At 34.8% G+C, this 25,284-nt stretch overlaps 1 protein-coding gene across 5 annotated transcripts in view; it reads left to right on the top strand.

Moving 5' to 3' along the window:
* The window catches only part of LOC127839234 (uncharacterized), a 177,384-nt gene that overhangs the window by 145,264 nt on the left and 6,836 nt on the right, over positions 1–25,284 (top strand). For 2 of the 5 annotated variants that reach the window (XM_052367519.1, XM_052367518.1), the window contains exons 3-6: positions 18,027–19,009; positions 19,847–20,208; positions 20,824–20,881; positions 24,457–24,652. The exons of 1 other annotated variant lie outside the window; for it this stretch is intronic. In XM_052367519.1, coding sequence (XP_052223479.1) covers positions 18,027–19,009; positions 19,847–20,199 — 1,336 coding nt within the window. In that variant the 3' untranslated portion in view covers positions 20,200–20,208; positions 20,824–20,881; positions 24,457–24,652. Of the gene's footprint in view, positions 1–18,026; positions 19,010–19,846; positions 20,209–20,823; positions 20,882–24,456; positions 24,653–25,284 lie in introns of those variants that run through there. 2 more of the 5 variants (XM_052367520.1, XM_052367516.1) reach the window with 2 other exon arrangements.

The following is a 25,284-nucleotide window of genomic DNA, read 5'->3' on the forward strand; positions in this document are numbered from 1 at the left end:
TTCATTCAACAACTCTAATTTCCAATTTTTGTCAAAATGCGGCAAATTTCCCCAATCCAAAGGGACCCGGCACCATTCCCAAAAGGGTGAAAAAAACACTGTTAAAGTAAACCATCAGCTAAACAATCTTTTATTACATGTACATTTTGATTTGATTTGGCTGCAAGAAAATCAGTCTTAACCCTTCCCAAATAAGTGTGTAAAACTCGAGTTAAACACGGGTTTTATCCGTGTTAAACCAAGCGGTATTGGCAGTTGGTTTAAGTGGGTCTTTTTCGCTTACAACTTGGTTAAAACTGTGTAAAACACAGAAAACACTCACATATGTGGGTTTTGGTAAGTTGGTTTTTTGTGAGTTTTGGTATGCTGGTCTTTTGTGGGTTTCGGTATGTTGGTTTTTTGCGAGTTTTGGTATGTTGGTTTTTTGTGAGTTTTTGGTATGTTGGTTTTTTAACCAGGTTTTCTGAAGGAAAAAACTGGTTATTAGATTGGCGAATGCGGGCGGGCTGGCTGGCTGGCTGGCGGGCGGGCGGAACAATCTCGTCCGGGCCATAACTATGTCGTTCATTGTCAGATTTTAAAATCATTTGGCACATTTGTTAACCATCATTGGACGGTGTGTCGCGCGAAATAATTACGTCGATATCTCCAAGGTCAAGGTCACACTTTGAGTTCAAAGGTCAAAAATGGCCATAAATGAGCTTGTCCTGGCCATAACTATGTCATTCATTGTGAGATTTTAAAATCATTTGGCACATTTGTTCACCATCATGGGACGGTGTGTCGCACGAAAGAATCACGTCAATATCTCCAATGTCAAGGTTGCCACGACTAAAAATATATATTTTTTAAAAACAAACTTACAAAAGAAGTTAATTTTGTTTGTTCATTTCAAAAGTTCAGTTTGAGTATTCTCCCTTTATCAGATTTTTTTTTCACAATGAAAACCTGGTTTTGTGACAATTTTGTCCCTTGTTGTGAGTTTTGGTATGTTGGTTTTTTGTAAGTTTAAAGTGGGTCTTTTTACCCAATTGGTTAAAACTAAGTAAAACACAGAAAAAACTCACATATGTGGGTTTTGGTAAGTTGGTCTTTTGTGAGTTTTGGTATTTTGGTTTATTGTGGGTTTTGGTATGTTGGTTTTTGTGAGTTTGAACTGACTGGCATTTTCACAGAATTCTGACCCCTTTTATACTTACAAAATTGAAAATTTGGTTAAGTTTTGTGTTTAGATCCACTTTATTCCTTAAGTATCAAAGCTATTGCTTACATACTTGCAACATTTACTAACTATCATAAGCGGACTGTGCAGGCAAAGTTATGTAACTCTGACAGGCATTTTTTGGGGCATTATTGCCCTTTTTTGACTTAGTAACTTTGAATATTTGGTTAAATTTTGAGGTTAGATCCACTTTACTTCTCAAGCATCAAGGCTTTTGCTTTCAAACTTCAAATACTTTCTTAGTATCATTAGGGTTCTGTACCTGGCAAATTGAATTTGACCTTGACCTTTGAATGACATTGACTCTCAAGGTCCATGTATTAAATTTTGCTAAAATTACCATAATTTCTTTATTTATGACCAGCCTTGATTCATACCATGATAAAACTACACTTACCTGACATACCACAATAGACTCTGCCCAAACCATCCTCCACGCCCCCCCCCCCCCCAAATCCCCCCATTTTTTCATTTTTTTGTTTTTTTTTAAAAAATCATCTAATAAATGACAACACCCCCACCTATAACCCCCTCTCAACCCCCCTATATCCCCCCCCCCCCATAATTTTTAGCTCGGCTATTTTTGGAGAAAACCCGAGGTATTGTCATAGCCTCCTCCTTGTCCGCCGTCCGGGCGTCATGCTAAATTCTATACATAAGCTCTTAAATTAAAGTGCTTCCACCTACAACTTTGAAACTTCATATGTACATGCACCGTGATGAGTTCTACACACCACACTGTGACCTCTATTACAGTGATAATTTTTCATTTTTAACCAATGAGTTTTAAAAGTTCACATGTGCTGAAACAATGAGCTTTTTCCAAAAACAATGATCTTTCTTGGTTTTTAAATAATTAATAAAAAAACTTGAAACATCAACGAATTTTTAATGATTCATAAACATTTTAATTTCTAAAAGTAAATGTTATAACTAAAAACACATAACATTAACACTGCAGAGTTCCGAGTTTGTTATAACTAAAAACACATAACATTAACACTGAGTTCTGAGTTAGTTATAACTAAAAACACATAAGATTAACACTGAGTTCCGAGTTCAATTCTTTGAATAGAGGCATTTAGGCAAAAACTTGTTCGAAATAGTAGATGTACTTGCCTCGATGACTATCTCGGATGATGCTACATGTTTATTACTTTCGGCAATTCCAAATGCAGCCTTCAAAGTTAATTGATTTTGACAGGGTTTTAATTATTTGGGGTGGCATATTGACAGTTCAGAAAGTGAAAGCGGATGCGAACGTTTGGATGGTTCAATGTCGTCTTATTCAACCTTATAGTTCACGCACAAAGCAGAGAACCATTATGAAATTCAGATACGAATTACATAGTATGACGTAGTACACATATAGCCGGTGTTACAGTAGAAATCACCTTTTGCGCTCCGATAAAATGCGGAAAAATTCGGGCCGTGTTAAGTATTGACAAGTATCTGTCCGATTTTGTCTTTCTTCAGAATCAATGCGCTTTTTTAGACGCAGATATTTTTCTAACATGAAAAATAATCACTGTAATATAAAACTTTAACTTTGCCTTTAACAACATAGTGGTTCCACCTACAACTTTGAAACTTCATATGTACATGCACCTTGATGACTTCTAAACGCCACATCCATTTTTGGGTCACTTAAGGTCAAAGGTCAAGGTCACTGAGACCTCTAATATAAAACTTTAACTTTGCCTCTAACATCACATTGCTTCCACCTTCAACTTTGAAAAATTCATATGAAGATGTACCTTGATGCATTCTACAAGCCACACCCATTTTGGGTCACTAAGTCAAAGGTCAAGGTCACTTTGACCTCTAAAAAAAATAATACATTTTCTGACAAGCTTTCGCAGCCGGGGTTAGCCTGTGTCCTTTATAATCACCCTTTAAAACAACATGATGTACGAAACTGGATTTCAATTAAAACATTACAGAACTTAACTTTATAATGGTATGCTCACGTTCGGGACTTCATTTAGCTAAGTTGTTATTCACACATAAATTTCTGTTAATGACATAGCATTACTATTTTCACCACAAAGTATTGTTAAATGGAAAACGCAGTGTGTTTTATTCAGCAAAACATAAAACAAACATAATAGTATGTTTAACGGCAATTATGAATGTGAGCACAAATATTGCGGTCATGTTTCAGTCAATATTTTGACGATATAATTGAATTTGTAAGAATTACTAAGTGTGTTTTATTTTAGTATAGGGGTCAGTGTGCCCAGTGTGTCATACAAATCAACCCAAAGCTTTGATACACATGTACAATATTATTTACTGATTTTTGTACTAAAATTTTGCAACCTTTATCTGTATATCATATGTAAGGGCAAAGTACAAATAGTTTAATCACCCCATGTTCTATAAATGGAAAACCAATTGATAAAGTCTGATACTATTTAAATTATCTTACATTCACTTCACCTTTATAAATGATCTGGTGGTAAAACGACCTGACATGAATAAACAGGTTAACTGTTAGAACATCCACATGACATTTTGGGTTATCGTCCTCATAATCGTAGAGACATATTAGTTCAGATTGTTGACGTTAAATATTTCTCTCAAACTAAGATAACAACAATATGGGATTGAATTTATCAGCTTAGTTACATGTAGGTATGAAAAGTCTTTGTACTGTGATTTTACAAGCTCTGATTTGATTGTGGTGTATGCGGTCAGTACATGTAAAATTAAGGGCCCGTAAGTGTTTTGATTACATTATTTATTTCATTCAAACCCAACAAACAAACAATTGTCAGCTCAATTGGAGCAGTTGATCATATATTGCAGATAAATAGTATATGATGCAAACTGATGATTGCTTAACCTTGGCTGACAAGAAATTCACCGCTTGGACTGACAGGCTCACAATTTCCCAAAAACTGAGAAATCTCATCCGACGCAAACATTTAAGGGGTCGAGAAAATAACATATAAATAAGCCATTTTCTGGGGTCCTATAACATTTGACATGACCTACACTGACATGATGCTACATTTATACTGAGATTACGCTATAAAGATAGAATATGGCCAAAAGATAAATATTTTAAGTTCAAACACATACAGGATTTTAAATGGTGTTTTTACAAACAATTATGACCTCATCTTTCCAACCATGCATACTTATATATATAAGAAAGTATGGTCATGCCGTTAATTGAAATAAAACTTTACACTCTCTTTATAGAACGACATAATTTATTTGAATATTTGTAACTTTTATGTTTTCTCAGGGAGTTTTCTCATATTTTGTCCTGTTTATAGAAATCAAGAGTTTATACATGCAATAAATATTGATATTGTATAAAAACATCATTGAGTGTATTTAAAATCTACACTTTATATATTTAAACGTACTTGATCAATAAAAAAAAATTAGTATGTTTTGAGTAGTTTGTTGTCACATGGGTATCTGCAGGTTGTTTAGCTCTCAACTAGTTTCACCCTAGGTCGTTTAGCTTTTTGGTAATTTTGCCACCATAACATAATATTTAGTCATTCTAATGGTGATTTTTTATTATAATAATACTGGAATACCTCAAACTCGCCTTGATAAATCCCATTTCAGCAATACTACGGTCAAGCAAGACAAAAGTTAAAGTAACATATATACTCAAAATCAACGAATATTTCGTAACATATTTCATAAAATTAAGTTAACACATATGGTAATATATATGTAACGAGATACATCATACACTGTTACTCCAATATAGTGCGGTCCGTTATAACGCTGTGTCCAATATAACGGGGGGGGGGGGGTGGGGGGGGGGGGGGGTCCTTGGATCCCGTTTTTTCTCCAACCTTCCATTTCTGATTCAAATCCATGTTATGCAACTTCATGTATTCTCAGAAAATTCAAAGAAGCGGGCGATCACAGCTTGATTGCTTTATCCGTCTGTTAAACTGATTTTAATCGATTAGAGGTTAAACGACACTCGACAGCTAATTGGTGTTAATCTGTTGTTTGATGTCTATAAAGGTGTGAAAACTCACAAGTCCGTGTTTATTACATGTATTCCCTATCAGAACGGTTAGGTGTGCTAATTTCAATAAGGCAAGTGCAAGCAGAATTATTATCAAGTTAAAGTTATTTTAAACGATTACCTGTTTTTTTTTGTATTTATCGTGTATTGTATTTCATTGTATAAACTAAATATGGCTGCGTGTGTTATCGTTTATTATATGCTACACATGCTTGATAAATAAAAATATCTTTGTGTGTGTTTAATGTTTCAGTACGTATACAAAAAATAAGGAATGAAATCCTGACGATTTATTTACATGCTGACAGAGAGTTAACAGAGATGCACTTAAATTTTTGCCCGTTATCAGACAGTCCATGGAAAGCACGTTTTTTACATGCTGCGTATGACGCAATAGAACATTTCTTTTTACATGTATCGTATTGCATTCAATCTAAATTTAAATTCGCTCGTCCAATGAAAGCTGTGTCCCATAATGCACTGTACTAATTTTTCTGAAAAATGGCATAGGCATATGAATTTGTTTACGAAATTTGTAAACATATTTCTTGTCATAAATGTTTAACATTATTTTTTCGTAAGTGATGTTGTAATTATATTGGATTATCGGATAAATGTGCACATTAGAAAAGCGGTATGTATACTGTTATCGATCGATTCGTTTTATATGCATGTATTTGAGGATGACAATACACAGGACCTATATTATAGGCTATACTATACCTGTTTTTATAGCCCCCTTAAATAAATAAGCTCAAAACTTATAACGCTGTCCGTTTATAATGCTGTTGCGTTGCTTGGACCCCGTCATCCGCGTTATATTGGAGTTACAGTGTAGTCGCTTTTATTTTATGTGCAACAATTTATTCCATGTAAATTTCTAGCTACGATATCCAAACATTTACGAGCAAACGCGAGGGGACCTATTCCCAATGGAATAAATATGTATGTTTTCCCAAATTGGACCTAAACAATTCTTATTGAAGGTTTTGAAAAAATATTATTTTTTAAATAATATACATGTTGTTCATCTCCATAACCAGTTATATGAGTTGAAACTTAGTTAATATAATAAAGAAATCACTTGTATTATCCATTATGAAGTACTTGTAAGAATACAATCAACAATATTCATCACTTGTATTATCCATTATGAGGTACTTGTAAGAATACATTCAACAATATTTATCACTTGTGTTATCCTTTTACTTGTAAGAATACAATCAACAATATTGATCACTTGTATTATCCATTATGAAGTACTTGTAAGAATACAGTCAACAATATTGATCACTTGTATTATCCATTATGAAGTACTTGTAAGAATACAATCAACAATCACTTGTATTATGAAGTACTTGTAATAATACATTCAACAATATTGAAATAACTTGTATTATCTATTATGAAGTACTTGTAAAAAATCCAATCAATAATATTGATTTCCAAATTTTAGTCAAAATGATGCAGTATTTGCCAACCCAAATGCAACAGCCCGATTCTCAGAATGGTAAAAAAACAATGCCAGGTGCATCACATTTAACTGCCAAACAAGATGTTCAAAGTTTATATTGGCAAGTTCTTTAAGCAGGCTTTTATGATAGTAAGGGAAAGGTGGACATTATTAATGCCCGCGGATCAAATGATCGGGGGAATATTGGTTTTGACCTGTCTGCCTGTCATTATGTCCCAAAACTTAAACCTTGATGATAAAATGAAAATTCTTGGGTCTATGTTCTTTAAACTTCACATGTGCATGCATCTCATTGAGATCTACAATCAAACATGGTTTGAGGTTACTAGGTCAAAGGTCAAGGTCACTGTGACCTTAACATTCAAAATATAACATTGTTTCTAAAATAGCTGCCGTGCGGCTTCAAAGCGCAGTCTGGGGCATTGTGTTTTTTGAAAGACAGCTCTTGTTTTATCGGGCTTTTATGATAATAAGGGATAATAAGGGAATTATATTTGTGTTGATTAGCATGATTATACAGTGACAAAAATAACATTATTTCGTAACACTGTCATGCTTAAGTTCTACGGGTCATTAATTATTTATCAATGCTGTGCTTAGAATGATGTAAATATCAACAGTTGGTATTTCTAATCTTCTGGACAACTGGCTTTTTTGACAAGTATTAAACAGTTCCTTGTAGTTTTTTACATTGAATTTCTCAATAACTCTGTTAGAAATGTCTGTAAACAAATCGATGCGTTGCAATAGCTGTGTCTATGACTTAAAGCAACATGTAATAGACTAGTGTTACATGTATATTAGGAAGAAAAAATCAAATACCAATAAATACGTGCCATGACAATCATGATAAACAAAGTGGATGCAGATTTGTTGGAGTCAACTAAATGGGAATGTTTTCTATTAGTCAAGAGATTCTTTTATGAAAGTATATTTTTCAAATGAAATCAAGAGCATTCAAAAGCACTCTTGAAAAAGCATGATACATGAAAGTGACTTCTGCGTTACAAGCAAGTATTAGAAACTCATTACATGTTATTGTTACTTCGCGCCTTTACTCTTATGCTGAGCAACTGACCATAAAATGTAAGCATTAAAGTCTTGCAGAGTCGGATTATATATATCTATAATCCAATATCTTTAAATTTATAAAGGAAATAAATGCATGCAATTATACAGGTACTTAATGATAAATTCTCAACATGTGGTGTGTTTTACAATTAAAAATGTAAAATGCATACCGGGTAGTTGCAATAATATTAGAAAAGGAGCTCCTTAATGACATACACTTGTAAGCTGGTCAGAACTGCCTCATTCCATGACAGCAGAAGTGGATGGAAACATATGCCCAGACCATGACTGCCAAAATTACCATGCCCTTTATCATTCATTGTTAGGTTGATACTGTTTGTTACGTGATTGAAAAAATATAAGCGTTTACATACGTAATGTTCATAACACACATAACTATTTCAGGGATTGCCCAAGCAGGCTGCTTTATATTAAACTCTGCATTATAGTAATGTGTTTAATACAGCTTTAATGGGGATTTTAATAGATTTGCAGTGAGGATACATATCATAAACATATTAAAAACAATTCTTATCTTGTACATGATAGGAATAATTGTATATTCTAAGAAACATGAAAAGCCTCTATCTATTGAGTTTTCTTTGTCTTCTTAGATGGCTTGCTGAACCTCATATTTAGTCCAGAATTAATCACTTGTACACGAATGTAAATATACATAAGCAATAACATCAAAGTTATAGCATTTATCAGATTAGAAATACAATTACATACAATTTAAAATCAGTTTAATTGCAATTTAATTAGACATTGATGAAATATGCACAGGAGCAAAATAGCAAAAACTGTTTTTTGGGGATAAAATAAAGTAACTACAAATATCAAGTTAATACCCTTGTGTGCACACGATTTGAGAAAGTAGCATCACCGGTTACAAGTTCCATATCATTGCAATGAACCTTAAACCTTTCATGTCAGGTTTAATAGTAGTCTGATTAAACAGTTTGAATTTATGTGCAAATACTAATATACACAAAATCTTTAATTCATACATGCCATATGTCCCGATCTCGGCGGGACAGTCCCGCTTTTGGGCCCTTTGTCCTGCCGTCCCGCCATGAGACGATTTGTCCCGACATTCGTAAAAAACGATGTAAGGTGTATAGGTTCCCAATAAAATTCGCTATTCAAGCTCTGTTTCGCTAACACTTAACACCGCTAATCCCTTTATTGCCCCCAATTAACAATCCGATTCTACTTATCGTGTGTACCAGTGTTGTTTATGACACCTTATCAGCAATTTATCGGCTAATTATTGATTTCATCAGGCATTCACACCATGGTGGTCTTCAAGACAGTGATCGCTTATTGCTATCGATAGTTTTATTATAATGAAATAAATGTTGAAAATGTGTTTATTTTGTATTTGTTTGAAACGGTTTACAAAACAATTGTTTTGTAAAATTAACGCTACGTCATAAATGAGTCTTTTACATTCAATGTTTAGTTCCAATATAACGGGATATTTCGAATGTGCAATATACCAAAATCGCAACAAACAGTCCAATAAGTGATACCAATCCTGTCTAGTGTAATTGTAATAAAAACAACGAGGTGCTATGCATGACAGTTTGACCCTACTCCAATTAAGCTAAAAACAACGAGGTGCTATGCATGACAGTTTGACCCTACTCCAATTAAGCCGCGACAATTGACAAGTAACAAACTGCGCATGGACACATGCTTAAAAACAACGTGTTGTTATTCATGACAGTTTGACACTACCCCAATACAGCGCCTGACAATTCACAATTCAGTTTAATCTGTGTATATAAGAAGAAAACAAAATACGGAAATGTGTTCGGCCGCGCATTCCGTGTGTAACTTATGTAACTGTTCGGTAGATAGTGTACTGTAACCCGTCAACTGGATAGCCTCCCCTGCGTTAATGTTTGCCATTGAAATTGATATAATGAGTATTGTTGTCGTAATGTTCTAGATTTTGTACTCTTAAACAGATGAATATTATCTTCGTTGTTTGCTATTGTCTTATTAAATAACACTGTTATTGTTATGTTTTAGATTTCATGCTTCATATCAGATGTTTTATGTCTTGAATAAAAGTATCAAGAGTTTTTGTTAGTACTATACTGACTATAGTAAAGGTGGAATGATAGATCGTTTTAGGTGTCCTGCTTTTTGGTCAAATGTCCCGACAATTTTTTATGGAATGTCCCGCTTTGGACCTGAAAAATTATGGCATGTATGTTTAATTATATTTTCCATGTAACCATACCTTTTATTTAACCCTTTCCCACTTAAAGAAAAGTGAACATTGCTATTTGTAATAGCATAAAACTAGAATAGCCAGTAACTCGCAGGTTGTTCAGGGTTTATGCTGTTTGCTGCTCATCAGTAACTAAGGATTGGAAATGAAGCTTTTAAACTTGAATCTAGTAAGAAAGGCATTTAATTAGATTTAACATGTCTAAGAGACTACAAATGGGTTGAAATACGTATCTAAGTGGTAAAGGGTTAACATTGTTTTTATTGGAAATTATATACATATAAGTAGTGGTATTAATTACACTATAAGGTAATTCATTACAAAAGGGAGTCAATTAGATTGCATTAATACATTTAGCCCAAAGTCTCGTCAAATGGTTAATGCAGTGTGTTTAAGTCAGAAATAAAATGAAATTAACATAATTAATTAGGCTAAAACATTAACATAAATAAAACATATTTGCAGCCATTTTCAGTTAATACTGGTACAATATAACTTTAATTGTAAGAACTACTTGACTTTTTATAATTTATTCCTATTGTGTCATTATGTGAAAAATGTGAAATGCAATCAACCCAATTAAAGATTGAAATTACAGGCACAATAATATTAAATGATTCCTGGACAAATATTTTGCAACCTGTATCTGTATTCATGCATAAGGACAAAGTACAAATGGTTCAAACATACCATGTTCTAAAAATGGCAAAATCAACAGATAACGTGAGATGCTGGTTACATTATCTTATCTTCACTTCACCTAATGATATGCATTATCTCATGTTGTTAAATCAAGTAACATGAATACATGTAGACAGGTAAAATATTAGAACATTAATAGTACAGTAAGGGTTATCGTCATCTTTGATCAGATTGTTGACTTTTAATATTTGTCTTAAATTAAGTTAAGTTTAATATACGATTGAATCAGCTACATTTAAAACACTCTTCATACAGTATTGTGATTTTGACATACTCTGCAATTTCAATGTGGAGTGTATGTCACCAGTACTACTACATGAATAATACATCGGTATTGTGTTTTTATTATTTTTTGTTTTTAATGAAAATTCAATACTGCTCCAGCAGCTGGAGTTTCACTTCTTTATATTGCATTGCACAACAGTTTGATGTGTACTGCGTGGATGCAGTAGCGTGGATCCCCGTACATATCTTCGATGTTGTTATATTTTCAGCCTTCAGAGGCTGGTGGCGGTATTGTGTTTTTATTATTTTTTGTTTTTAATGAAAATTCAATACTGCTCCAGCAGCTGGAGTTTCACTTCTTTGTATCAATCAGGTCATTGTGTTGGTTGCATAATACAGCAATCAGAGCAATGTGTTGGCTGCATAATACAACAATCAGGTCAATGTGTTGGCTGCATATTACAACAATCAGGTCAATGTCTTGGCTGCATAATACATCAATCAGAGCAATGTGTTGGCTGCATAATACAACAATCAGGTCAATGTCAATTTAAAACCTATGAGTGTCCTCGTGCAAGGTGCGGTGTTTATAAAACGGTGGTCACGTGTGAATTCGTCACAAAATTTCATTTTGTACTTAAAGTAGCGAAATAGACTGGTCACTGGAGTGATATGCTTGTATATTGTCGGCCTCCAACCTTATTTCCAATAAAGCCCCCCATCCATTACTCAAGTGCTTGGATGGGCGGTTCCATTTTAGAGCATGGTTAATGTTATGTATTACTGTTTCCTCTCAAATATCATAACTTCAAGTAAAATTTGCGAATTTGAAACAATTTTTTTCTATTTTTTAAATTACCAAAGTGTGAAAAGGCCCCTTTAAAACATGGCCACCAGGACGCGGTGCATTTTTAATAATATGGCCATTAACTCTAGAGGCCACTTTTATTGTCTGAATTCATGAAACTTAGTCAGGAGAATAGTACCAATGATATCTTGGAAGAGTTTGAAAATGATTCCGATTGGTTATAAAACATGGCCCCCAGGGGGCAGAGCATTTTATCTTATATTGCTTTTGTAAAACCTAAATGTTTACACTCTAGAGATCACATGTAATGTCTATCAATCATGAAAACAAAAAATGTGTCCAAATTTTATTTTCAACGAGTCCAAAAATTGTTAAAGTTGGTTGCAAAACATGGCCGCCAGAGGGCGGGGCATTTTTTATTATATAGCTAAATATGGCTTTAGAAAATCCTTGTTAACAATCTTTAAGCCACATTCAATGTCTGATCTTCATGAAACTCAGTTACAAGATTTATCCCAATGATATCTGGGATGAGTTCAAAAAATGATAACGGTTGGTTGAAAAACATGGTCCCCAGGAAGCAGGGCATATGCCAGCCTTTTATGGCTAAAGTAAAACCTTGTTAACACTCTAGAGGCCAACTTTATTGTCTGATCATCATGACTATTAGCCAGAAGATTTGTCACAATGATATCTTGGACCAGTTTGAAAATGGTTCCAGTTCGTTGAAAAAAATGACCACCACGGGGCGGATCATTTTTCATTTTATGGCTATGTATAGCTATAGTAAAACATTGTTGACACTCTTAAAGCCAGATTTACTGTCCTTTCTTCGTGAAACTTGGTCAGGTGATTGGTTTTTGGGTCCTATGGCTTGTTATAAAGAGAAATGTTGGTGATTGGTTTAAGAGCCATATGTATTGTCATAAATGGTAGTGCAGGTGATTGGTTGAAGAGCCCTATGGATGTAGTGTAGGTGATTGTCTTACTGGCCCTATGAATTATTAAAAAGAGTTGTTAAGGTGATTTGTTTAAGAGTCTTATGGGTTGTTATACAGAGTAGTGCATGTGATTTGTTTAAGAGCCCTAGGTATTGTTATAAAGAGTTGAGCAGATGATTGCCTTAAGGACCCTATGAATTGTTAGAAAGACTAGTACATGCAATTGATTTAAGGGCCCTATGTATTGTTATAAAGAGTAGAGCAGGTGTTTACTTTAAGGACCCTATGAATTGTTAGAAAGACTAGTACATGCAATTGATTTAAGGGCCCTATGTATTGTTATAAAGAGTTGTGCAGGTGATTGCCTTAAGGACCCTATGATTTGTTAGAAAGACCAGTACATGCAATTGATTTAAGGGCCCTATCGATATAAAGAGTAGAGCAGATGATTGCCTTAAGGACCCTATGAATTGTTAGAAAGACACGTACATGTGATTGATTTAAGGGCCCTATGTATTGTTATAAAGAGTAGTGCAGATGAATGCCTTAAGGACCGTATGAATTGTTTGAAAGACTAGACATGCGATTGATATAAGGGCCCTATCGATTGTTATAAAGAGTAGAGCAGATGATTGCCTTAAGGACCCTATGAATTGTTAGAAAGACTAGTAAATGCGATTGATTTAAGGGCCCTATTGATTGTTATAAAGAGTAATGCAGATGATTGCCTTAAGGACCCTATGAATTGTTAGAAAGACTAGTACATGCAATTGATTTAAGGGCCCTATCGATTGTTATAAAGAGTAGAGCAGGTGGTTACTTTAAGGACCCTTTGAATTGTTAGAAAGACTAGTACATGCGATTGATTTAAGGGCCCTATGTATTGTTATAAAGAGTAGAGCAGCTGGTTACTTTAAGGCTCCTATTGATTGTGTATATTGTTTTACTGGATATCTGTCAGTAAACCAGTCTGAATGTCGGTAGACCAGTTTGTGTCCGATCAATAACTTGTCAATCAATTGACCGATGTTAATCAATTGACGGTTTGGTTTGATACTTCACATGTGCTTGGCGTTCGACAGTAGATGACCCTTATTGAAATTGGAATCACTATGTCAAAGGTCAAGGTTACTATAACACTAAGTGTGAAAATCGTTTCAGATCAATAACTTGTCAACAAATTGACTGATTGGCTTGATACTTCACATGTGCATTGGCCTTGGACAGTAGATGACCCCTAACAATATTGGGTTCACTAGGTCAAAGGTCAAGTTCACTGTGATACAAAGAGTGAAAATGGTTACCGATCAATAGCTTATCAATTATAAGCTCTACTGGCCGAAGTCCTGAAGAGCTTATGTCATGGAGTGGTTTTCATCGTTTTCATCCTTTTCAAACTTGTTCAGTGTCTTTATATTTATGAGGACTCGAACCCTATTGAAAATGGGTTACATCAAAGTAAAAAGTCCATAATTATCTCCCCTTGAGTTTGAGAAAATTGTGAAAAAGGCTTGTTTGCGCAATAAAGTCCACAGTTTTCATCCAATTATTTCCCAACTTGCACAGTGTCTTTATCTGAATGATGAGTCAAACCCTATTGATTGAAAATGAGCAATATCGGAGTAATATGGGAGTCCAGAATTATCTCCGCTTGAATTTGAGAAAAAAAGAAAATTCAGTTTTTTTATGTGATAAAGTCCATAATTTTCATCCAATTCTTGACAAACTTGCACAGTGTCTTTGTATCAATGAGGACTCAAACCCTTTTGTAAAAAGAGCAATATCGAAGCAATAAGTCCAAAATGACTTACCCTTGAATATGAGAAAATTTTGAAATCCCGCTTGTTTATGCAATTGATTTCACAGTTTTCATCCAATTATTTCCGAATTTGCACAGTTTCTTTATATCAATGAGGACTTGAACGCTATTGAATATGAGCAGTATCGGATAAATAAGTACATAATAACCTCCACTTGATTTTGAGCAAATTCTCCTTGTTTGCGCGATTAAGTACTCAGTTTCCATCTTATTCTCCCCAAACTTGCACAGTGTTTATAGCAGAAGAGCGATTCAGGCCCTCATGGGTCTCTTGTTTTATGTGATAAGTCCATAGTTTTCATCCAATTATTTCCGAATTTGCACAGGTCCTTTATATCAATGAGGACTTGAACCATATTGAATATGAGCAGTATCGGAGAAATAAGTACACATTAATCTCCCCTTGAATTTGAGAAAATTAGCATTGTTTGCGCGATTAAGTACACAGTTTCCATCTTATTCTTTCCAAACTTGCACAGTGTTTATAGCAGTAGAGCAATTCAAGCCCTCATGTGCCTCTTGTTTGACTGATTGGCTTGATACTTCACATATGCATTGGACTTGGAAAGTACATTAGCCCTATTGGGGTCACTAGGTTAAATGTCAAGATGACTATTGCACTTAGTGTGGAAATGATTTCCAATCAATAACTCATCAACAAATTAATCGATTGGCTTGATACTTCGCTTCTGCATCGGCCTTGGACAGTACATGACCCCTTTTTAAATTGGGATCACTAGCTCAAAGGTCTAGGTTACTATAACACAAAGCGTGAAAAACGTTTCCGATCAATATAACTCTTCAACAAATCAACCGATTGGCTTGATTCTTCACATTTGCATTGGCCTTGAACAGTAAATGACCCATATAGAAATTGAGGTCACTTGTTCAAAGGTCAAGGTCACTATCACACTAAGTGGTTTTTGATCAATATATCATCAACGAATTGACTGATTAGCTTGATAGTTCACATGTGCATCTGCCTTGGACAAAAGATGACCCTTATCAAAATTGAGGTTACTAGGTCAATGGTCAAGGTCACTAACCTACTTGATACTTTTCATGTACATTGACCTTGGACAGTACATGAGCCCTATTGAAATTAGTTACGCACTAAATGTGAAATAGTTTTTAATCAAAAACTGGTAAACGGATTCACCAATTGGCTTGATACTTGTCATGTGCATTGGCCTTGGACAGCAGATGACCCCTCTCAAAATTGGGTCACTAGGTCAAATGACTTGGTCACTGGCACAATGAGTATGAAAAGCGTTTTTGATCAATTAATTGTCAAGGAATCGACAGATTGGTTTTATATTTCCCATGTGCATTAATTGGCCTTGGACAGTAGATGACCCCTATCGAAATTAGGGTCAAAGGTTAAGGTCACTGTCACAATAATTGGGCATTTGTCTCCGACCGCAGAACACTTGTTTTTATTGTGTGTAGTATTAAGTCAATTGCAAAATATTATTCATACATTGTGTATTTCCCAATTTTAAAAAAAATCATTGACTTTAGACTTGCTACTGTAAGAAATGTCAATGTCACAAATAAATATATAATAGGCCAATCTCTTGGATCCTCCTTTAACACATTTTTACAATGGCGTCTTTTCTTGTCCAACAATAGATCAAGTGATAACAACAAAAGCTAAATAATCACAATTGGTTAAATTACAAATTAACTTATTAGGAGATAGTAGACCAGGTTGCATGTCATAAGCTGCTCAACGCAGGCTAGATTGTTAATACTGACACTTTATTTAGAAATAGAGGACCTCCTCTAAGATTTGGGGTTATTTTAATTTGCAATTTTTCTTTGGTTTGTTTGTTGATTGGTTTGTAGACCAATCATTTCCAAATATTACTAATACCCCCCCCCCCGCTTCGAAGAAGAAGGGGTATATTGTTTTGCACATGTTGGTAGGTTGGTCCGTCTGTCCATCCACTAGATGGTTTCCGAATGATAACTCAAGAACGCTTAGGCCTAGGATCATTAAACTTCATAGGTACATTGATCATGACTGGAAGATGACCCCTATTGATTTTCAGGTCACAAGGTCAAAGGTTAAGGTCATAGTGACCTGGAAATTGTAAAATGGTTTCCAGATGATTATCAAGAACACTTATACCTAGGATCATGAAACTTCATAGGTACATTGATCATGACTCGCAGATGACCCCTATTGATTTTCAGGTCACTAGGTCAAAGGTCAAGGTCACGGTGACTCAACTTAGAAAAATGTTTTTCTTATGATAACTCAAGAAAGCTTACGCTTAAGATCATAAAACTTCATAGGTACATCAATCGTGACTAGCAGATGACCCCTATTGATTTTCAGGTCACTAGGTCAAAGGTCAAGGTCACAGTGACTCGAAATAGTAAAATGGTTTCTGTATGATAATTTAAGAATAATAAGGAACATTTTGAACAAACATATGGAGTTGCAAATGCTAACCTGACCATTCAAACATTTAACAATGGCGTCTTTACTTGTCCACGAATAGATTACGTGACAACAACAAAAGCAATTGATCACAATAGGTTAAATAACAACAACTAATATTGGGAGATAGTAGACCAGGTTGTATGTCATATGTCGCTCATCACAGGCTAGATTGTACATAATGAGTTTGGGAATAGACATTAAATATACGTCATGCTTGTTTTTTGTGGGATGGTAGAGCATTAATGATCTTTTCTTGCATGTGTTATTATGGATAGTGTGGTCAAGGTGTACAATGATACTAAAACTGAAAACAATATTAACTACTAGAAATGTATTCTTAGTACATGGATACCTCTACAATCCAATTTGTCCCACAACTGCACTAATGTCAAACAATTATGAACAAATATATGGAGTTGCACAAGTTAACCTGACGATTATGTTACTATAGAAGTATCCCTCTATTTGAGTAACGCTTCTCACAATTGAAAAAATATCGTTTGGTTAAAGGGATTGTCACATAACTCTTCTTATGTAAAATAAAAAATAAAAAAAATATCAAGGTGCATAATTTCACATGGTGGGTAATGCTTTAAGATTAGTTCATCCCTCTATCAGCTGTACAGATATATCAAACTATGCATGTGGGTAAAATTACACAATGATAAATATTTATGTAAAGTGTTAGTCCTCTTGTAGCAAGCAATACTGTTTATTTTACACTCTACACATATTTTAAAATGTCATTTATGTATAAATATGAGACATTACTACAATTATGATGAAATCAACAGAAACAACATATAGAGATGTGCATTAGCTCACATGCCTGGTTACTGTACTTGTAAAGTTGCAGGGATACATGTTGAGTTATATATGACAGAAAAGTCACATAGATGGATGGAAAAGTGCAAATCTATATACTCCCATATTAAGCCCAATAAGCGTTAATTTATTGTCCATGTATGTTTTTATTTGACACTTTATACTTGTTTGAAGCATTACATAATATCACTGACTATTCCTTGGTATGTACATGTATTAATTGTTTATTTCAGCCAGTGCAGAAAAGTGACCCAGATTTCGGAGCTGACCAACTCACAGCCCACAGGCTTAGAGGGGCTCTCAGTGGAGCTGGAAACTGTCCTGGGGGAAATTAAAACCCTGCAGATCAGTCAGGAGGCCAGCATTCAGTCATTGCAGAGAACATACAAGGAACATAGGGAAGTTATGATAGAGCAAATGTGTTGCAATTTAAATACTTATATAGATGAGTGTGATAATAATTCTGTGGGTACATCAGGCGGAAATGAGCAATATTTAAAAGAAGAGATGTGTAGGAGTGTTCTCTTTATCGTGAATGAATTCGATAATATTACTGCGAAGGAACTTAACGAGATAAGAGAAGAAGTTATAAGCATGACAGGGTCAGTTACAAGTTCTATTCATAAATGCACCAGTCTTCACAATGACTTGTCACAATTACTTGAAATCGTTCAGAAAATTGGAGATAATAAGGAGCTCTGCCTTATAGCCAACATAAAATGTAAGCATATAATACAACAGGCATTGACTCTGCTAGGAAAGTCAGGCAAGGCATTAAATCTCCAGATTATTACTGAGCACAATGTTAGAATACCAAGTGATAAAGTTGTATGTGATATCAGAGGCATATGTGTTCTTCCCGATGGGCAGGTACTGGTTGTAGACTGGAATAATGACAATGTCAAGCTGCTGAACCAGCAGTACCAGGTGGTGAGTCACTGGGATGTGAAAGCTAAGCCATTGGACATTTGTTTGATCACACCCAGTGAGGTTGCAGTGGCTGTGAATACTAGTAACATACATGAGGTCCAGTTCATCACTGTCAACCAGGGAAAGCTTGTTTCTGGCAGGAAGTTTCAGTTACAACATGAATGTAGAGGTATTGGCCATCACCAAGGAGACCTTTTTGTCACCTCTGGTCAAGAACTGTACAAATACTCACTGAATGGCAAACTGATCTGCAGACTCTACCAAGATAGATCAGCTGATTGGACAGGTAAGAATCATGGTGAATTCATCCTGATAACATGTGTATTATGTACAGGGATTTGTCTAGCCATTGTGGACAAAGGAGTCTAGTCAAATTGTGTTATTTTAAATCCATACAATGACAAATTTGGGAATTTTTATTGACTAAATGAACCGAGTTGGGATTTATTTTTTTAATCAACAAATATTGACCCATTAGGCCTTTATCTTGTTATTTTGAAAAAATAATAATATAAATTATAGTTACATACTTTGTGAGATGATAATAAAATAAAATTCAGATGTAATAGCAGAAAACCTGCTGATGTATTATAAAAAAATTGTTCTATAATTCATATGTGCCCTTTGAATGCTACAGTGCATTGTAGCCAAAACAAGATTCAGAAATATTGATTTATAAATATGAGTAATGAAGTATTTTGACTGTCACTACATGACATGTCTATAAATAGAAACTGTGTTCCTGGGAAAGAGACACTTTCTGACCCTGTCTTAATTTTGTGGTTGTTAAATGATTGTACATGTACAATATGTTTACCTGTTGATAGAACTGTGCAATTGTTTCAGTTTGTGTAATTGTTTCCATCTGTGTAATTGTTTTGCTTCAATTCATATCTAACTCACTAGTCGCATTTCAACATTTCAAAGGTTATCACAATAGCTCTGCTACTGAAGTTTATTGTCACGCTTAACTATTGAATCATTGAAATGTATGCATATATTTTAGATGTGTAAAGGCCCCTTTATAGCAACATATTCGTAATACAATATCACTGCAGTATGTTTAATAAGATTATTTAACATTGACAGTAATTCAATATCTTGATGTTACTCTGTTTTGCAGTAGACAAGTGTGCTGTGAGTCCCACAGGAGACAGGCTGTACATCATCAGCTACTGGCAGCACAAGCTTCTCACCCTGGCCAGGGATGGCACACTCCTGGCTACATACACAGACCCAGCACTATGGCGCCCACAATGTCTACATGTGACCCCTGCAGGCCAGGTGCTGGTCTGTGGAGTCTGGTCCCACACTGTACTACAGGTGGGCTGGGAGGGGCAGAGTAAGCTGACTACGCTGGCTACTGAGGAGTATGGAGTGTGGGACCCAGAGTCAGTCTGCTACAGCAGCACAACATCCTCCATCATTGTGGGACAGGACTGGGACGACAACATCCTGGTGTTCAGAGTGGAATAGTGTGTACATGTATGTATTAGTTGTTGAAATTAGTGATTAGTATTTTAATTACAATGTGTTGTTTAGCATACGAACATAGTAGTGTGTGATGTTACAATACAACATTGTTTGTGTAGTTAAAGATACAAATAATTTATGTGCACATATTGTTATCTGATTATACAATGTGAGGGTTTTTGTTGGAACATTAGATGTAATGCATATTATGTTATTGTTGTCATAACATTTGTGTAATTATGGTCTTAAAATTTAATTCTTGTAAACTTCGCATGAAAAAAACAAAGCATTTCAACTGAAAATTTAATATTTGTACAAAGATGCACATGTACATAGCAACTGAGGCTATTTTTAGACTTTCATTTCTATAAAACATGCCATGTAAGAAATGTATATGGATGAATATTTTTTAAATAAAATATGAAATTGTTTAAGTAATCTTTGGAGGAGTATATATTGATATTTTACGCAATGTTTACAGAAAGGTAACACTTAATGTGAGATTTATTAATTTGCCATATTTTATGATGTTGAACATGTCTTATTGATTTTTATTACATTTACATAAATATGTGTGAGTCCTAAATATACATACAAGAAATAAATCAAGCTATTCTGCTGCTCCAGTTGCTGCTGGGTCGGGACAACGATGCTGAGGATGTGGGGGACAAGCATGACGCAGAAGGTAAAAGAGACGCTTTGTCAGGCCTTTTCTTGGTCACTTTGGGAAAAAATGCAATTTTGGGATTTTTTATTTGTTTCGTGCTAAAAGTCCATTGATTTGGGAAAACACATTTAATATAAGTATTTATAATACTTCAAATTATAGGAATAAAATCCTATTATAATAGTTATAAACTTTGTTAGATCTAATTGAAACATAATTGAGATAAGATTTTCATAAGGAACAGCATATAACACGCTTTGGGTATGGGTCCGTTTAACAGACCCATAAATACTCAAGGAAAAGCCCTGCTTGTGTATTTCCTGTTTATTAAGATGAGGTGGAAAAGAATGGTATGAATTAACAAAAGGTAAAATATCCGCATGTTATTTCGTGGTTAAAAAAAGACTTTCATGGACGTGGTAGTTAATGCATGACTTTCTCAGTTTGAAAACAATAAATATGGAATTTGTGTAAGTTATTTTCCAGTGTGTTTGTATTTAATTTGTGGATCGTTCAACCCTTAAAATCAAAAAAAAATAATGTCCCGCGAATAATAGTGTTTTTGCAGTGTATAAATAAGTGGAAGTGGACGAGAATGATATGATATGATTTCACAGAAGGTAAAATGGCGTCTATTCTTGTGTATATCGTGTTTTCAGTACAACTTATTTTACTTGATGATCAATAACTCAAACCCTTCTCCAGCTCTATGCTTTCCAACTTACCGATACAGACACCTCAGAAACACAACACCGCAATAATTTCTGTCATTCCCATGCAGGCCTTGAGTTTTTGTAAAGCTGTGAGATATTTAATTAAACCTATTTGATTGGAATCTATTCCATCTAATGCCGTATAGAGTCTGTTTGCGAGGAGGTATTAAGTTATCATTGTGTATACAGTGTTGTTTTTTTAGTCATAACAGGCCCCATCACAAAGGAGCATGATTTACATAAAACCACCATTTTTTCACGGGATATTATGCGTTCTTGTTAGTTTCATGGAATAAATGCGTTTTGCTTCATGGAGTTAACGAGTATTGAAAAGTGTAAAGAAAAATAATTAAATTGGAAAATTTGTATGGGAAAATAATTAAAACAAGCAAATCCGTTGAATTGATAGCACACGCCAATATGCTTCTGGACACAAAAGTATTATATTTGACACTCAAAACAACAATGTTTCAAGATACAAAGGGCCAAAACTCCATTATTAACAGATGGTGTACACTGCCATTTGGCGTGCATCATCCTCTTATCCATATATATTCTCATTTCATATTTCAATAAAATCGGCCAAAGCACTTCAAAAATATGGCTCCGGACACACAAAAAGCATTTTCAAGATACAAAGGGCCATAACTCTATTATTAACTAATGGTGTACAATGCCATTTGGCGTGGATCATCCTCTTATCCATATGCATACTCATACCAAGTTTCAATGAAATCGGCCAAAGCACTTACAAGATATGGACACAAAACAGTATCCCTCCGCCTATGGCAGGGGATAATAAAAAGTACAGAATCTCGTATTGAGCAACTCTAAACTCACAAATTCGCACTGAAAGAAGCTTAAACACGTTTAAATAATATTATATTTCTTCTACGATATAGCATATAAGATGTTTACAGTATATTTACTGTATTCTGTTATATAAGTTAATATTATTTGCTCTTGAAAGCCCTTTATAAATCTAAGCACCGACAATGGAAGCCATATGTCTTATCAGGCATTATTATAATAATTTTCATTGTTCAAACATTTCTACGTAAAAGATCAATCTGAAGTTTGGCATAAACATTGAGGATAGATGAAAAATGATAAGGAAGTGCATATTTTTTGCGTTTTAAACAGTTCAGGTTGTCTTATAGGTTACATTATACTAAATAATAGTTTCATGTAGGGCTGTACTCTCTAAAAAAAATCATATTTTACTCGAAGCCATGTTTTACACTTTAGAATGGTGTTCTGGCTTTATCTCTTGGATATATTGGAAGGGAAAGAAAAGGTGCTCACTGCTTAATCCCTGACATATGATAAAGTTAGAGACTTAAGTACAAGTTTGACCTGAAAACAGTTACATTGCACTAGAAAATGACCGGAAAATTTAAGGTTCAAAAGAAGTAGAGTTTGATTTGAGTAAAGTTAATGTTTGGTTTTAACATGACATATCTTTTTTATTGCTTAAATTGATTCAGCTTAGAATGAACTTTTAGAAAAAGTATGGTTATGGTGGTCTCTATGTTCTAAATGTTGCATTTATTTTCTCTTTAATTTGTCGCTTTTACATTGAATTATATAGGGAAATCATTTAGTATATTGTGGCCTTTAATTAATTTAGCTTACACTAACAAGGGAGAGAACTGTCAATATGTACCAGCAGTGAGTTGTTGCCATTAAATTGTTTCATATTTTATTAATTTGTAATATTTCTTACAACTTTTATGACATGATGGCTTACTTTGGAACTGTTGTCTAGTGTGAATTTAAACAGAGTTTAACACCAAAGACCTGTAAAGGCATGGTAAAAATGGTGTGTGTGTTTTTGTAACTTTGGGAATACATTAATATGAAGTTGTTGCCTCCCATTTATTATTATCCCCCGCCATAGGTGGATAGATATTGTTTTGGCGTTGTCTGTCCGTCTGTCTTTCCGTCCGTCCATTCATTCGGAGCCATATCTTGGAAGTGCTTTAGCGGATTGCATTGAAACTTGGTATGAGTATATATATTGATAAGAGAATGATGCACGCCAAACGGCATTGTACACCATATGTAAATAACAGAGTTATGGCCCTTTGTATTTTGAAAAAATGCTTTTTTGAGTGATAAATATAACACTTTTGTGTCCAGAAGCATATTCGCCGGGATATCAATTGGACGAATTTGCTTGTTGAAACTTGTATTAACAGTAAAACCTCTGTTAAACAATTGTAAAAGTTAACCGATAATGATTATGAGTACAATAAACAATTTATTATTTTTAACTAGATGATTGTCCATTCTTTTTTGCGGTTATGCAGGAAAAAACTGGCTAAAAACATCAATGAGCCACACTGAAATAATAGGGCTTAATGCATGTGCTTAGATTGTAGTCCCAGATTAGCCTGTGCAGTCGGCACAGGCTACTTAGGGACAACAATTACCTCTTTAAAGGTATGTTTTGTTGAAAATAAGTATCTTCTTTTGTGAACATCCAGTATCGTCAGAAAGTGTCCTCCCTGATTTGCTTATGTGGATTTCACATGCTAATCTGGGACGAAAGCTTCTAATATTGATGAGCGGCAATTTGGCTTATAAAATTACACTGAAAGTTATAGTAAGAATAATAATTATGAATTTACAGGTTATTAAAGCATTAGCCAACACTTTTAATGTTTTAATATGAAATGGTTAAACTGCATTAATTTTCATTAATTGCTATTTAGGACAAGGCACTAATGAAATTCCAATTTAGAAATTTAGATAATTATGTTTTGCTGTTGAAAACCTTCACATCCAATCAAGAGGCATATATGTAGTGTATTATACATTGTAATATAAAAATGTGTTACAAGTTCATATCCCCCACTCTAGTGTTGTTGTTTTCAGGAGAGCACTAGCATTGATATTGAGTTGGCCAAGCAACAGCACCAGTCTGGCCTGCAGAAACCCCTATACAAAACGATCCTTTTCCTCCCCTGATCCCTAGCTCCTCCCACTGGACCTCCGGCTTCAAAGGGTCAGCATCGTTACACAAGTCTGTTCTGCAATAAATCCTCAGCACGTCAAGTTTTCACGCGCTGTTATGAACAACCAAAAAAAATTCCCACCTTTCGAAGAAGAGGGGGTATATTGCTTTGCACATGTCGGTCTGTTGGTCGCTCTGTCGGTCGGTCCATCCACCAGGTGGTTTGTGGATGATAACTCAAGAACGCTTGGGCCTAGGATCATGAAACTTCATAGGTACATTGATCATGACTCGCAGATGACCCCTATTGATTTTGAGGTCACTAGGTGAAAGGTCAAGGTCACCGTGACCCGAAATGGTTAAATGGTTTCCGGATGATAACTCAAGAACGCTTAGGCCTAGGATCTCGAAACTTGATAGGTAGATTGATCATGACTCGCAGATGACCCCTATTGATTTTCAGGTCACTAGGTCAAAGGTCAAGGTCACCGTGACCCGAAATGGTTAAATGGTTTCCGGATGATAACTCAAGAACGCTTAGGCCTAGGATCTCGAAACTTGATAGGTAGATTGATCATGACTCGCAGATGACCCCTATTGATTTTCAGGTCACTAGGTCAAAGGTCAAGGTCACATTGCCCCGAAATAGTTAAATGGTTTCTGGATGATAACTCAAGAACGCTTATGCCTAGAATCATGAAACTTGATAGGTAGATTGATCATGACTCGCAGTTGAACCCTATTGATTT

This window comes from Dreissena polymorpha, chromosome 7 (assembly GCF_020536995.1).
Source record: "Dreissena polymorpha isolate Duluth1 chromosome 7, UMN_Dpol_1.0, whole genome shotgun sequence".
Taxonomy (NCBI): domain Eukaryota; kingdom Metazoa; phylum Mollusca; class Bivalvia; order Myida; family Dreissenidae; genus Dreissena; species Dreissena polymorpha.